This window comes from Phaethon aethereus, assembly GCF_964289735.1.
Source record: "Phaethon aethereus genome assembly, chromosome: 2".
Classification (NCBI taxonomy): Eukaryota; Metazoa; Chordata; class Aves; order Phaethontiformes; family Phaethontidae; genus Phaethon; species Phaethon aethereus.
Genome location: NC_138582.1, coordinates 108615939 through 108631509, shown reverse-complemented (window position 1 = coordinate 108631509; position 15571 = coordinate 108615939). Strand labels below are relative to the sequence as shown.

Below are 15571 nucleotides of genomic sequence, written 5' to 3'. Positions count from 1 at the left end.
CTGTTGAGAGTGAGGGCTGTGTCTGACTTCTCTTCAAGTGGATGCCTACATGCCTTTGACCTCACTTCATCTGGCAGTGTGTTTGGCTGTCACCATGTAAAATTAGAACCACAGGCTCTTTCAGCAATGATGGGATCCTGCTCTCAAAGTAACTAATAGAAGGAAAAGAAATACCTCCTCTACCTGGTGTAAATAAGGTCTGAGTGAAAATGTAGGTTCAGAAGAAAAAGGTGCAAGACCTGATTCTACTTAGACTTATTTCTATGATTAAAAATGTACAAAGTGGTCTGTTCTTCTTGGCTTTATTGTTAAAAAAAAGCTGTTTCTGCAGAGTTCTCAGGAGGGTTGCCTGACACCTCCTGAGAGGTTTGTCAGGGTTGCAGTTTTGTTCAGGTAAATCCTTTTCTCAGATTTATGCTGCTGTAAAGAGAAGAAATCACACTGGTGTTTTTCTGACTAATTTAACTTAGGCATTTGTATTAAGTATGTTGACATACGTACAATGTTCTGCAAAATGTATGCATTTTGTATACAAAGGAGCAATCAAAATAGGGGCAATTATAAAGGTAAAGCAAGATATATTTAACTACTTAATCAAAACATAGTGTTTCAGCCTTACCAAAACCAAATGCTTTAGTTAATCTGAACATAATTTTTTCAGAATTTTATTTTTATAAGAAATGCCAAAATACTATCTTTGTATTCCAATACAGGTGTGGGCTGGGTGAGAAAAACCTTTGACTTTGACTCCAAATATTGTGGAGTTGTCATTACAGATTAGGTAGAGAAAGGTAGAGGTTTGCTCAAGTCAAGGTTAACTCTTTCTTTGCAAGTAGCTGTATGCTTGTAACATTAACATCAGATAATGGTAGATTATTCCTTTAATATATCCTAAAGATATACTAAAGAAAAAGCTTAATTGTGATTGTGGAATTTTGAGCCCTTTAGCTGGTAAGATATACAAATGTTTCTGATATCCAAGTTAATTTACAGTCCCATGGTTAGTTCAATGGGAAAAATCTGTACAGGCTTGAGAAACGCCTTCTACACTGAAGTTACTATATGATCAGTAACTTCAGTTAGCTTTTAACTATAAATGCAAATGGGCAGTAATAATAATGAGTAGAAGCTAAGTAAGATTACAAAAGTGACTAGGTAGGTTTCTCTACGCCAGGTCTAAAAGATGATACTACATATGGTACCCTATAGTATTTGATACTAAGTTATGTTTTTAATAAATTTACATAAAGGTATATTTTATCTATAAAATGTTTAGAAAGTTGAATGTTAGGTTTGCAACAATGTAGGTGACAAGCAGAATTATGTGGAGTTTGTGGGTGATGTGTTTGTGCTTTTTCCATTTCAATGTTTGAGATTTAAGGTGCTCTCTGATTTTACATAGGTGCACATCAACAGACTAATCTCTGCAATGAATCTCTCATGTTAGAAAAGTTGCCTGCCTGTGGAAAATCCTTTGAAGAGATGATGAAGAAAGTGGACTCTAAAAAATGGTGCAACCTGACAGAATTTATCATGTAAGAGTTAGTTATGGATTTCATAGTTCTCACCTTTTTAATGGTGTTTGTCCTTTAAAAAAAGGATCACCTCAAATATCAAGAACACCATAACACCTGCATCCCTGATATATCCCTAATGCATGTAAAACATTTATATTCCAGATAAATTGAAATCCTCCTGTATTTGGTTGCCAGTTGCAGAGGGCTAAGTGTAGCTCTTGAGTCCCTGCAATACGGCCACATGCGCACAGAGACCCAGCTCTGAACTCAAAGAGTGCACAAAAAAGAGCATGTTAATGAAAACTGACCAGTGGGCTAATCAATACTAGCTGCTATTGTTTTTACCTCAGACAGTTTTGTTTATAATCAGTATTTCTGTGCATTTTAGAAAAATGTTACTTAATTATTTTTTTTTCTGTGAAACCACTAAAGAAATGTGCTTTTAGAATCACACTATTCTGTTTTCTCTGTTGGTAACAATGTAGTTCCCTCCTCTGATTTCCTTTTTTCAGTAAAGACAACAGGAACATTTCCTCATATACTGTTTCAGTAATCCACCTCGTGAGTGAAATTGTCCTGTCCAAATGTAAAATGATTTGTCCTGTTGAAACTGCTGCAGTTTGTTCTTTGCCTGCCAGATAGCACGGAGAGAGTGAGCACCACCCATTTGATTTGGATATCTAAAATACTGCAAGACTGACATTAGTGTGGGTGACATTATTATTTTCTTATCTCTATTCTTGTTCTGTGGTTGCTGGAGGTATTTCAACATCTCTCTATAAAGCTGCACACTTCAGACTCTGCTCTGGAAGAAACTCACCGAGCTTGTGTAATTGGTGGTATTTTTGGCTTTGTGGAGCGTCTGCTTCTTCAGAGCGTGTCTGCTCATGCATAATGCTTGGTTTTTGGAAGCGCTGAATACCCTCTTACACCAACTGAAATCAGAGGAAACTGCAGGTGTTCAGCACTTCAGAAAACAAGACTCAAGTGAATCAGTTCTGGTGTGGTACAAGCCAGCCTGAAGCAGAACACCTTCCTGGATTTGAAACTCTGCTGGTGCTGTTTCAGGGGCTGCTCCTGAGACACAGGTAGCCACAAGCTAGGTGTTACCACACCTGTTACAGCATCATTTAGCCCCCGATATGTTCTTGTCTCATATGATCATTGGTCTTGTCTCCTATTTAGTATCACTTCATGTGATGCAAGAATTTGTGTCCACCTTATGCAAGATTTTAACAGTTGATCACCAACAGACACAACAGATGATAATGAAATATTGGACTGCTGTGCTACGTTGCAGCAGTTCCCCATGTTTCACTTACTGCTGACACCCGTATTGAGATGTCCCACCTGTTCATAATGTTTCATACTCTAACAGCATTTTAACAACTCTAGATGCTATTCCTTCTTAGCACTTTTATTAGCAGACCCTAGATGGTTTTACAACCTTGCAACCTTTTAAAAGGTAGATTCTTAGAATTCATGGCACTGGAGTGAAAGATGCACTCGTGCAGCTCTCCAACCATGGAGGAAGAGGAGCTAAGCTCGTCCTATCCAGCATGCAGAAATTGCATTCAAATCTGGCAGAGAAATATGTGTATACAAAGGAAAAGAAAATCCGTGCAATACAGGTACTGCTAAATTTATTTAACAAAAATATATACATTATGGGGCAATAATTTTAATTTTGCAACTAATCTAGGTATAAGTTGTTTTACTTCTTTTGAAGGAAGCACTGTAATTTTGTTCCATTTGATCTTCATTACAATTGTACTATAATCACAAAACAGAATTCTTTGCTGATATCTTGTTCATATCAGTAAATGTCCTCAACTAATGGGACTTGCAGCAGAGAAAGGTACTACAGAAATCAAAATACTAGACTCTGCCTTTGCTAATGCAGATGAAGAAGCAGGCAGCTTTTCTCAAGCCTTTTGCTAAAATTTCAAGAGTTTAAATATTTTCGTGCAAGATTTTCCCAAGGTTTGGAGGTGACTGAAATCTCTGAGTTCTCCTGACTTTCAATTAGAGTTAAGAATCCTCCTTGCTTTTATCCTTTCCAATTGCACTTACCCTTTGTTGTCATTTTCATTCCTTGCACAAGAAAATTTCTGCCTATCTATGGAGATTGTTTTGTCTGAAGAAACTGGTCAAGCTTTACTCATTTTTCCCCATATGCAGTACCAGAAGAATTTCAGCCTCTTCCAAAAGAAAAATCTTTTACATTTTTACGTAACATACAGTTTTCTAAAACTTATTGCTCTCACGTATATTTCAAGTTCTAGCTTAGGAGAGAGTAGAGGGAGGAATATGTTTTGGAATTTATTTCCTGAATCAAGTATTAATCAAGCATTATCAGTCTGCTCACAAACTTATCTTAACAGTTCATTGCACTGAAGGAACAGCACATGTACACCTACCTTTAAGAATGTCCTGGTTTAGGCTGGAATAGAATTAATGTTTTTTTCCTGGTAGCTGGTATAGTGCTGTGTTTTGGATTTAGGATGAAAATAATGTTGATAACATACTGATGTTTTTAGTTGTTGCTAAGGCAGTCAGGGACTTTTCACCTTTTCATGCTGGCCTGCCAGCAAGAAGGCATGGGGTGCACGGGAAGTTGGGAGAGGGCACAGCCAGGACAGCTGACCCAAACTGACCAAAGGGATATTCCCTACCATACAATGTCATGCTCAGTGTATAAAATGGGGGAGTTGTCCGGGGAGCCGCTGCAGCTTGGGAACTAACTGGGCATCGGTCAGAGGGTGGTGAGCAATTGTGCTGAACATCATTTATTTTGTATATTCTTTTATTTTTTTTTTTCCTGTCCTTTTCATCTGTCTTTATTTCAACCCATGGGTTCCACCTTTTTTGCAATTCTTTCCCCCATCCTGCTGGGAGGCGGGGAGTGAGTGAATGGCTGTGTAGTTGTTTTAGCTACCTTCCAGGTTAAACCACAATAAAGAATTTTACTCTTTTGTGAAAGTGATTTGTGAATTGTGATTTGACGTTGTGCTTTATATAAGAAGCATATAGGTTAATTTCTTCTAGCTCATTGGAGGAACCCTGACAGGTGGGACTGAAACACTTCTTTATTTGGAGTATTCTGACAAATTAATGAAAAAACAGTATTTCTAGCCATGGACACTTAAAATTCAGATATTTTAATTGAGGTAGTATTAGTTTACCCTGATTTTACATCTAGCCTCCAGCAGTAAAAATTAGTCAACCTGGATCAGTTAGTGGGTTAAAACTGAGTTTTGTGTGAAGGAAACTGTTTCTTCACACAGTAATTTCTGCATGGTGCTTTTCAGTTACAAAGATCTTGCAAAATTTGGCTTTGTATCTTGTATCAAAATGTAATCATTTATGGAAATCTGCTTCTTTTCTAAACTCTTTGTTTTATGGAGGAGTTTTAGCTCTTCAGGGTAAATGGCTGTCCTTGGTTATGGGATTGTAAATAGCAGCTATCTGCATTGCTTCACTGCTTGGCCAAACAGTCATGAGAGAGATCTCAGTGACTTCAATTTGCGGTAACTTAATAATGACAGATCTGTTTTACTGATTTCTTAACTTTATTCTTAACAAACTCGTGTTCTTTAAAAAGCAGCCTTTTGACTGATTTTAGACAGACGAGGGTCTTGTGTGGCTGCTCGTACTGGAAATCAGTGTAAGAGTTTTGGTCTCCATGGCCTGTCGTGATCTTGCTGGAAATGTATAATGATCCCATATAAACCATAGAATTTCAGGTAGAGTTTTACAGAAGAACTGTCAGGAGAAAGTTTCCCTATTAGTTTTTGCAATTTTTCTGTGAGGATTCATAGAGAAATTAGGAGACAAATACTCTGAGTCAGACTGTCCAAATTTGAAAGCTTAGATATGATGAGGGATCAAAGTAGCATTTTAAATACATATATTATAACACTGTATTATATTATTAATATTTAGCAACTGCAGCTAAATATGTAAAATCTGCTCCTGTCCATAAACCTAGACCCATTATTAACAGTCAGATTTTTTACACCATGATCTATGTGATAATTCCTGGTCTGATTACAATGGGACTGTAGTCAAGAGACCAAGTATGACTAATTCCTAAAGTAAATGGCCAGATGAACATGGGAGTACCCAGAGCTGTCTTACAGGGACCTGAAAAAATGTTGCTTATTGTGGTTGTGTAGATTACTTTCTATTGTTAGCTAATGAAAGGGTTTTCTAAATACTTCTGACTAGATCCTGGAAACAATTTAGCTAGAACAAACAATCTCTAAACAAATCTCTGTGTCTCCCCAACACTAACCCCTAGGGAAATACGGGACTGAAATGTGCTCATGTTTGTTCTCAGTGGCTTGTTAAGCTTTTGGCCTGCTCCCAATGACTGGTATCTCCTCTCTCTTCTGCATCCCTGTTTTCCAAACTTTTGTGAGTGTAGTTACTAGCATTTCAGTAATTTTGAGACCAGAGAGATTGCTATTGCCACCTGGTCTGCACTGCTGAATAATATAGCCATGTAATCTGCCCAGCAGTCACTCTTTTAAACCCTGTAAGAGTGAGTCGCTTATGGGAAGGCGTCAGCTCTTCATTTAAAAGATATTAAATGAGTATTGTTCCATTACGTCTATCGACAGATTGTTCCAAAGGGTTCACTGTTCACAGTCAGAGGAAAATGTGTCTTATTTCTCATCGGTTTACCTAACTCCAGTACCCAGTGATTATACCTTCTCACATATTTCCCTGATACAGTAAAGTTCATTCTGTTGTCAGAAATCCTTTTTTCCCAATTAAATACAAACAAGTCACTTTTAAGTCACCTCTCAATCACTTTTTTTTTAATAAATTAAGATCAAGGTTTTACAACTGGTGACAGTAATGGATGTATTTCAGAATTCTTAAATACTTTGCAAGTTCTGGCATCTTTTCTTTTGGAGAGTGGATTCCAGTCTAGAATTGAACATTTCACCCAGCAGTAGTTTACATATTATTATATACGGATTCCCTATTTTTTCCTCTAATTCTACTGGGTATTCATCATTTTTTTTCTGCCAAAATATTCATGTATTGCATTAACCCTCCTAGCTACCTAGTAATTGCAGGAGGACAAGCTATACATGATTTTAAGTCCTTCTCAGAGTGACTTGTAAGTCTGATGTACATTATTTGTTTCTGGATCTATTATCTTGCATTCACCAGCGTTAAAATGCATATGATTTAAGTAAGTCCACATTTGTAAGTCATCCAAATCAGTCTGTGTAACTACACCTACATCTTCTGCTCCTTCTTCACCGTTTACTATGCTATTTGCTTAAGCAAAAATTATTTGTTTGCCTCACTTGGTTGATTAAGATATTAGGCCAAAACTTTTGCAACTGCCCTCCATGAATGGCATGAAATACAGTGATTATAAGGAAGCACAAAAGACCCAAAAGATTAATTTGAAAAATCAGTAAGAATGTGTTTTGGACTCCATATATGCATTTCTGGTTGATTGGCTGCTGTGAGACCAAACAATATAGAGGTAAGAAATTCAGATATATAATGGCATGTCAAGGCAACACGCTTTAATACCAATGTATACCAAAAAAGAGACATATGTAAAGAGCTGTGATTAATTAGAGAGTTTTACTTGTATACAATATAAACTCTTGTTAGATTAACTTTGAACTTTGGTATTGGTTAATTTTGTGTTACATTCCTTATAGACAGAGTTATACTGCTATTTTTCAAAAGGGCATCCAGTAATTCCATTCAAAGACAGCACTTAAAACCTGTCTGAATTGCACTGTACCTTAGCACAAGCCAGTCAGCTTTCCTGATTTTATTACATCATTATATCTAAAATACAGATAAATATATAAAAGTACCTTCTCCGTTTAGAAGTATGTGGATCTCCTTATCATTGGTTTGGGTTTGCCGTTTTTCTGCAATAAAAATTTGTAGGCTGTAAGAATACAGAGAAATAATCAAGGGGTCACTGCTGGAAGAGCAAAGACAACTATAACATAGGTATTTAGTCATAGGTCACTTCCTTTCTTTGAAATGTCAAGAGTTGATGCTTAATTTACTCAGCTTTCAGAAAGAACTTGTTAGGCAGAAGATACACATTGTGTGTCTGGGGCATTGGGCAGCAGATGCCACTAAAGAATGTGAACCTATTGCTGTCACTCAGGCAAGCGTATCAGGAAATCAAAACTAGAGCAGGATGCTGCATGATTTTGAACAGCGAAAGATATAGTGAAGAGATCATCCTTCTGTCCCTGAGTAGAGCTGATTAGTCTCTCTCTGCTGTCATTAGAACAGTGATGTCAAATGAGCCTAGAAAGTGATCTTTCTTCAAAGACCTTCCTTTCACCAAAGACAAATGGATGCCTACATGTTTTTTATGTGTCTTTTGCTGCAGTTGCTCAGTTGTATCCTTATGCATCTTGTCACTCCAACAGTCAACTAAATCTCCATATAGGCATGACAGCTTTGTATTGTCGAAGGAGTGCATCCCAAAACTAATTTCTCATGGGTCTGAAGCAAACTATGGAGTGCTTTTCTTTAGCTGAATCAATAAATGAAATAACAGTTGATAACTTCATATGAAAAAAAATAGTGCTGATATGTAATTTCCAGTGTTTGAGTCCTTTAAACTTTTCCTGAGGGCACAGGCCAGGCTCAGTAACATTTATTTGCTTTTGGACTGAAATATGGGATTTGATTGTTATCTTTGATCTAGTCAAGTGTCATCTATTTCAGTGTAAGTCATTCTGTTATTTCAAGCTGATACCACTGTTGCAGTAGTCATTTCACAAGTATGTAAGGTCTGTTACCTTATACATAGCACATACCTGCTACCCTGGGAGCTCCCAGCCAATCATTCTGTGTTTACCAGCCAAGGAATAGCTGTGGATTGAGAGGCCAAGGGTGAAATAGCAATTTGTGTTTTGGGAGAGAGTTCTAGCAAAGTAGCGCATGTAACACATGTAAGATCTGGCTTTTCTGTTTCAGAAAAAGTACTGGTTGTAACAGACTTCTTTCTGCAATTCCTACATTTCTTTTTACCTCATCAAGCGTGTCTTCACCACCCAGAGAGCCTCTATTTTGATGTGAGGCAGTGACTGTGTGGCACTGCTCTATCGGCACCTGGAAGATGTTACAATTCTCATTTTTCCAAAGTTTTAAATCTGAGTCCTTAGCAGAATAGGAGAGGGCAAAATTTTTCTTTAGCTATAGATCTGAAGCTGATTCATTGCAAGTATGTGTGTACCTGGTGGAATCTCCTGCTTTGCTGTGAGCATGGTCCAAGGTCTGTCCCCATACTGAACAACTATTTTATTTTCTGTACAGTCTCAGTGTAGTTTTCCCAGAATACTTTACATCAAAACTAAATTCTATAAACAGAAGCAATAGGTTTCAGTCCCATTGACGACAACAAAGTATTTCACCCATGTTCTGTACAGATTGTTGCAGATTGGAAAAAGGAATTAAGGAAAAAAGATGTGTATGACTGTTTGTGTCTGAAGAGTAATTCCCTTTTTTTCCATGAAGATTTACTGGGGTAGGGAACCAAAATTCCTTATTTAGCCTGCTGTAACCCCTCCCAGTTTTGTCAGTCCAGATTTTGTAGAAGAAAATATTCTTTGCCAGCTTAGTGTCTCTGTGAAGGAAGTTTGAAGAAACCTGCACTTTATGTGGCCTCATGTCAGTGTAATCTATTTACCATTAAGTGTTTGGTGCAGTGTAGAAAAACAAGGACTGCTGTGATAGGTGCTAGCATTTTCTTCTTCTTCCTTTGGGCTTCCCATACAGATACAGTTGCTGCTTTTTTTTTAAGCTCTCAGTGACATGCAAATGATGCTGGTATTTCATCCTTTCTACCTGTGTATTTCTTTCAACTCTTCACATACCAAAACTTACAGTAATTTTATATTAAAAAATCCTTCAAAAAACTCCTAGAAATCATGGTAGCAGTGGCAAAATGAGGCTAGTAATAATTACGCCCAAGAATCTATTGTTTTCCTTCTGTGAGTCATGTCTGTCTTTTCAAAAGCAAAGCAAAGCAGCTTATAAATCAGTTAGGTGGGAGCAAGTAAAACAATGGAAAAGAATGTCATAGTTGAGCAGTTGTGTTGTCTTCATGCTGGTAGCTGACAATAGCAATTTTTCATTGCAGAAATAATAATGTTTGCCATCTGTTATTTAAAAAATTGGAAATGAAAGAACCCTATAGTTTGTAAAGTGTCACCAGATTGACAGGTGCAAAGCTGTGCTTAAAATGTGTACATTCACCTGCTCGTTGGGATCAGCTGTTCTAGCCACAAAGTCACTGTGAAGTTAATGTAAAGGCACAACTTTTCCCTGAATAAGGCTATATTAGAAAATCTTTAAAAAGAACTGCATTTCAGGTCAATCTCCATTACTTTTATATGAAAGTAAATCAACTTTGTTTTATATTGTGTAGATGAGTATGTCCTGATGACTGTGAATTAGAGGGGTTAGTTTGAATTCAGAGACCAGGATTCCACATCAGGCAAGAATAGTCCCTTACCACATAACTGCTTTCCTCCTGATAGAACCAGAGGCTGAAATATGGTTACTTAATGCAGTTATAGTTTTTCCCCTTTACTACATAGGAAAGGGAAGGATATGTTATACAATTCATGGCTGTGAAAATGAAATCTATATTTGATAATTCCAGATGAAGACTGAATAGGCTTATGGCTTTGGACACTCATTTCTAGTATTTTTTCTCTCTTTAGAGCATAGTTATGACAATGCACTCCTAAATCATTGCCTGCTGTGACCACCTTACATGCAGAAAGGTAGTGAAAAACATTAATGAACATCAAATTTTTAATGAATTATTCTAAGTATGACTTCTGAACTGTAATGATGTATAAAGGACACTGACATTTATAAATTCTGTGAAGACCTCCAGACCATTTTGCTTATAAATGCAAAGCCATCACTATGTTCTGCAGCATATTGTAGAAATAGCTATGCTACAAACTAGCAAAGCCTCATCAGCTTTTCATCTGATGACATTTCTTGGGTTTTCATTTTAGACACTGAAAAATCTTGCTTTTTACATAGAAAACTTTGCTTTGAAGAGCTTCCTTGAAACTAATAAATGGGTTGAAAGAACAGGATAAGGAGAAATTGGCCAATCTTTTGGGAAGCTGTTGAATTAAATACACAGACTTCCAAGAGCTCAGATTTGGTGAAGTAAAACAATGTTATTTGTTATTTATACCACAACACATATTGTAACTGCAGTCTACAAAAGCCTCAACTCAGGGATGAGAAGATGGGGAGAAGAGAAGATGACTGGAGTTTGTTCTTCATTGAGGATAAATGTTTCTTTCTTGTTAAATCAATGGAGACTCTGGGTCTGCCACTGAGAAAATGATGAGTGTTTAATGCCAAAATAGTGTGCTTTTGCAGCCCATTCTCCATCTCTTCAAGGTTTTTAAGAACTCAGACCTTCCTCTTCTTCAGTTTACAGATAATTTTACAAATCTTTATGAAAGTTACCAGTGTGAGAAAAGAGAGGGATCTTCTGAGCCTGCTACTAAACAGGATAAAAAAAATATATTTTCATTACAAATAGCTGAAAACTCTTCAGTTTTTAATGTAAGATCTCAGTTTTTCAAGTGTTTTTTTCAACAAGTTTTGACATCTGTTACGTTTATTTGTCATGAGTCATTGTTCTCAAAAAGAGAGTGAAATCTGGCATTTGCCAAAAATATCAATAATTTCTTCTTAAAGTTCTGAATGAGTTTTCAACACTGGTGAAGTTAAGGTCACCAGAAGACACCAGTTACAATATTTTAGCAAGGGTGCTGTGAGTCAAATTGATGTGTACCACAGTAGATGCATCGGACTAATGTCTGGTAGTTTGCACCCATAAGGTAGGATTGGCATGTCAGTGCTTACTTTACCAAGTCAAACAACAAATAGTTCAAGATATAAGAATATATGAATCTTAATGAGTAAAATCACTTGCAAAAAATAATGTAAGCAATTTAGAGGTGATGTTAGAAAACACTCTGCTGTTAAATCTCATGACTGTCAGCTGATGTGCCCTTTCAGCAGCTTTCATGACCTCTTTGAATTGTACTGTGGCAAGATCAGTAATAGAAAACAATCTTCATGGAGCTTATTATTAAAGACTGTATTTCAAAATAAGCAATACATAAGATTTCTGTCTAAAGTTACTTCGTGGTAAAATAATATGACATACTTGATAGACTAGTATCAATTATGCAATGTTAATATCATGGACTGTATATTTTTAGAGGTAGTGAAAATGCAAGAGGAGATAAATGTTTTACAAAAATGAATACTTCATAAAAAATGTTGTGGTTCTTCTGTTTTGGTTTGCAAGACAGTTTCTACATTTCTGTTTTCTAAATGGATCGACCACAAACATAATAACCCACATTAATTTAGCAGAGGCAAAAAAACAGATTTTCTTGCTTCAAGATACATGTGGTATTAGTCATGTGGTTAACTGTTGACAGCACATTATGAATTAATACTACTCATTTGTTCTGTATTCAGGGTCTTGTTTCAGTTGCAGAAGTTTACTGATACTTTTTTAAAAGTATTTTACATGGTTAATTGACAAGGCTCTGGCATTTCTCTTTACCTTTGCAAAACAGTATATAATTTGAGGTTGGAAAGTATATCCAAGACAGCAAATGCAGTGTTCTGCACTCAAAGACATTAGTCATGTTTTTCAGCCTATTGTATAATTTGCAAAGGGCAGACATGCATGTTGTTAGTTGCATTGATAAACTTGATGGCGATGTATGAAATTACTATAGTACTTACGAAAAATAATAGCAGTACAGCAGCTTTGTAAAATTAAATATTTTTTCTATGATAGGAGCTGAATGTGTAAGGAGTGGAAAGAACAAACTTTGCTGTGGCATAGTACATAGGTGAACAATTAAGAGCACCATTCTATTCAGCTTTCATGAAACATGTTTTACGTTTCTCTTGTGTATGTTAATATCCTTCACACATTTCAATGACTGCTAAAATGTACCATTTCATATTAAAGTGGGTATCAATTCATAACATAGACAGGTTTGGGGAAGGGAAATATTAAAATGAACATTCTGGCATCTAGAACTGCATTCTGTGTCTGCCTTCATTATGAAGCCTGTGGGACTGGGAGTTATCACTGAGGCCCTGATTTTTATCTGCAAGAAGGTAGCTTAAGAAACAGAATGATCTTATGATGTTCTATGTTATGTATAATTTATCACATTGTATTGTAATGTATTATGGATTTTTGCATCTTATTACTGGGGAGTATATTCACCTAAGAGATATCTAGGCTGACATGTAGTATACAGGTGTAAGGTATTAGTGTTACTACTTAGGAAATAATAGGTACAAAAATGTAAGGTTGTTTTTGCTTTTGACTATTGCTGTGCATAGAAATAATTTTTTTTTCACTGTCTGTGTGAAAATAAGGCAGTATTTTCATCATCCAAAGAGGAATTAGATAAAGACTTAGAAAGTAAAACCACTACTTGGCTAGTCATAGTGCTTAAAAATTAACAGACCCCATAATAGCTTTCTTATGGCAAGGGTTTGTAGTCTTTCACAGGTGATGTGCTATTTTACACTGTTTTTTAGAGCTTACCAGGACCCAAGAAGTAAATGCAGCAGAACCAGAAGCTGAGAACCAGCTGCCTTTCAGGTTACAACTTCAAGATGCTCTGTCCCCCTGCTTCTGATCTGCAGCCAGTCTTACTGAATGTTATCCAAAATCTCCTGCAATGATATTTTTTTGTACCTGCTTAGGAGGCTGCTGACTTGTCCTTAAGCAACTCCAGGGAGCGTTGCAACATTCAAATCTTCCATAAACAGTTGTGGAGAAGTAGGGCCCTTCGTGGTCCACCATTTGCTTCTGTTGTCTGTATGAGATGACAGAACCGATTTGGGAAGCCACAAAGCACAACAAGAAGTTACTTAAGGAGGGGGCATGTGTCTTCACCTCCATGAATAAGAGGGGAAGATGTAAGAAATTAAAAAATCCATATTCAATGGTGTTCAGGCACTGTCAAAGTCATGTTAAAACATAATCACATACCTGAATGGTAGTTAAGCAGGACTTTTCCATACATGGCGCTTCCCCTATCAGATCTTTATGCTATACCTTAAATTCTTTTCTAATGTTGCTGCTGTTCTTCTGATTCTGTGGTTAATTTTTCATCAGTTTTGGTCTCATTTGTGAACTGTCCATTGACAGATTGCAATTTTAAAAAATATGTTTGTTATTCAAAACTGCAGAAATCACTTGTCCATTAAGTAGTAGTTGATATGATCTGAAGTTTAAGATCTCTAGTTAGTTGCCTGATTTTTGACTTGCATTGCTTGGGTTCTACTTGGAACAGAAAACAACTGCCACTTTCCTCCCAAAGCAAATGGATTTTGTAATTACAATAATTTTATTGGTGTATATAAATGCATTTTCTATAATCAGAAAAAAACCTGCATTCCTGGCATGCTCATAAAAATTAAGTAAGGAGGAGTATGGAAATTATGATGGAAAGTTCAGCTTAGAAGTGGATGAGTTGTATTTTTATTTTATTTATTTTTCATCTGTGCACATGCTGCAGTGGGTGTTTCTCAAAGTGTAAGCCTGGTTGACCCATGATTTCTATTTCACAGCTGGATATCATCAGGTATTTTTCTCCCCTGTTTCCACTTTAAGAAATGATACTGTTGTGTTATAAAAGGCTTGTGCTACTTTGGACCAAGTGGAATCTAATAACAGCTTCCACTCCACAGATGACACTTTAGTACCCTTTTAAAAATGGAATCTGAATCCATTGTTTGTAGATGTAAGCTGGAATGAATGAGGAGGGCTCTTCTGTTATTTCTTTCCCTGTGAGCTTTTGTCTGCTGGTCAGAAAAATCACTATGTTCACAGGTGCCTATTTTGCATAGCTGTCTGGAGGCCCAGCTGCATAGTACTGATCTGGATTAGAGCCACATTTTCTCTGCTTGCGTGTCAGCTTGGTTCATCTAGATGGAAAGAAAAGCCTTGAGCAGCTGAGATGATACAGAGAGTGTGCTGCGAATGACTAGCTCAGAGCAGCTCTGGGCTGGGGACTGCCTCTTCCCTCCTGAGTGTGAGTCCTCCTCGGGTGTTGGAGGATTGGAGTGAAGCCAGGTGAGTGTTTAATTTTGGAAGCAGTGATGGAATAATGGTTTTATCATGGAGCCAGAACATTTTGAGAAAAGTGGTGTCAAATAAGCTGTTATTCATAGGAAACTTTACAAGGTGAATGAACAAAGTGACTGATGTGTTTGGGAGAAAGCAGAATTGCCTCAACAGATGACTGATGCTAGGGACTAACCTGAATACCTGCATGCACCAAGTGCCTTTGCACTTGGGCTGACTGGAGGGAAGATTGTGCAAACCAGTAGTGATGGTAATACTTTTGCGAAGGCGTTAAGCTTAGGTACATACAAGGATAGCATATTGGTTGCATGTTTCTCCATCACTGACTGTGGCATATTTGAGTGTAATTCTTGACTAGCTTGATTTTTTTTGTGATGCTTTTTTTTGCCTCACAGAACAGATGTGAGATTGATCTGTCCAATGCACTAGTTTTCCCGGACTCCCTTCCTAATCAGTGGAAACTTAAGGAAGGTGTCTTAAAAGAGGTCATATACATCATGCCCTATATTATTCTCCAGTGTCTCCACTGAGATCTTAGTCTGGTTTGGCCTTTACCTTGGCATCTTGCGAAATAATCTGAATTGGATAGAGAAATAGCTGATTGTAATAGAGAAAAAGCAGATGAGGCAGCAGAGATTGTGCATCTGTGATTTTCAGCACTGAGAAGTATTTGCTAGAAATCAAAAGATGGTCTGATCATTTGAGTCTGAATTTTGGAGTATTTCCTGCTTCCCTTCACATGTTCTAGTGCAAGGATTGAAATTTTAAATGTGAAATTTTAAATGTAAAATTTTAAATACTAATGAGTATAGTGACACAAAAACATGTGATATATTTGAATGCATGCCCCAGAAACATACTGTATTAT

The 15571-nt window shown here is 36.9% G+C and overlaps 1 protein-coding gene across 1 annotated transcript in view; it reads left to right on the top strand.

The window, feature by feature from the left end:
- Nucleotides 1–15571, top strand: part of RAMP3 (receptor activity modifying protein 3) — a gene marked incomplete at both ends in the record, with an annotated part of 52535 nt that overhangs the window by 18072 nt on the left and 18892 nt on the right. Inside the window, one exon of the mRNA XM_081996696.1 lies at nt 1403–1535. Within this exon, the coding sequence (XP_081852822.1) occupies nt 1403–1535 (133 nt within the window). The remainder of the gene's footprint in view (nt 1–1402; nt 1536–15571) is intronic.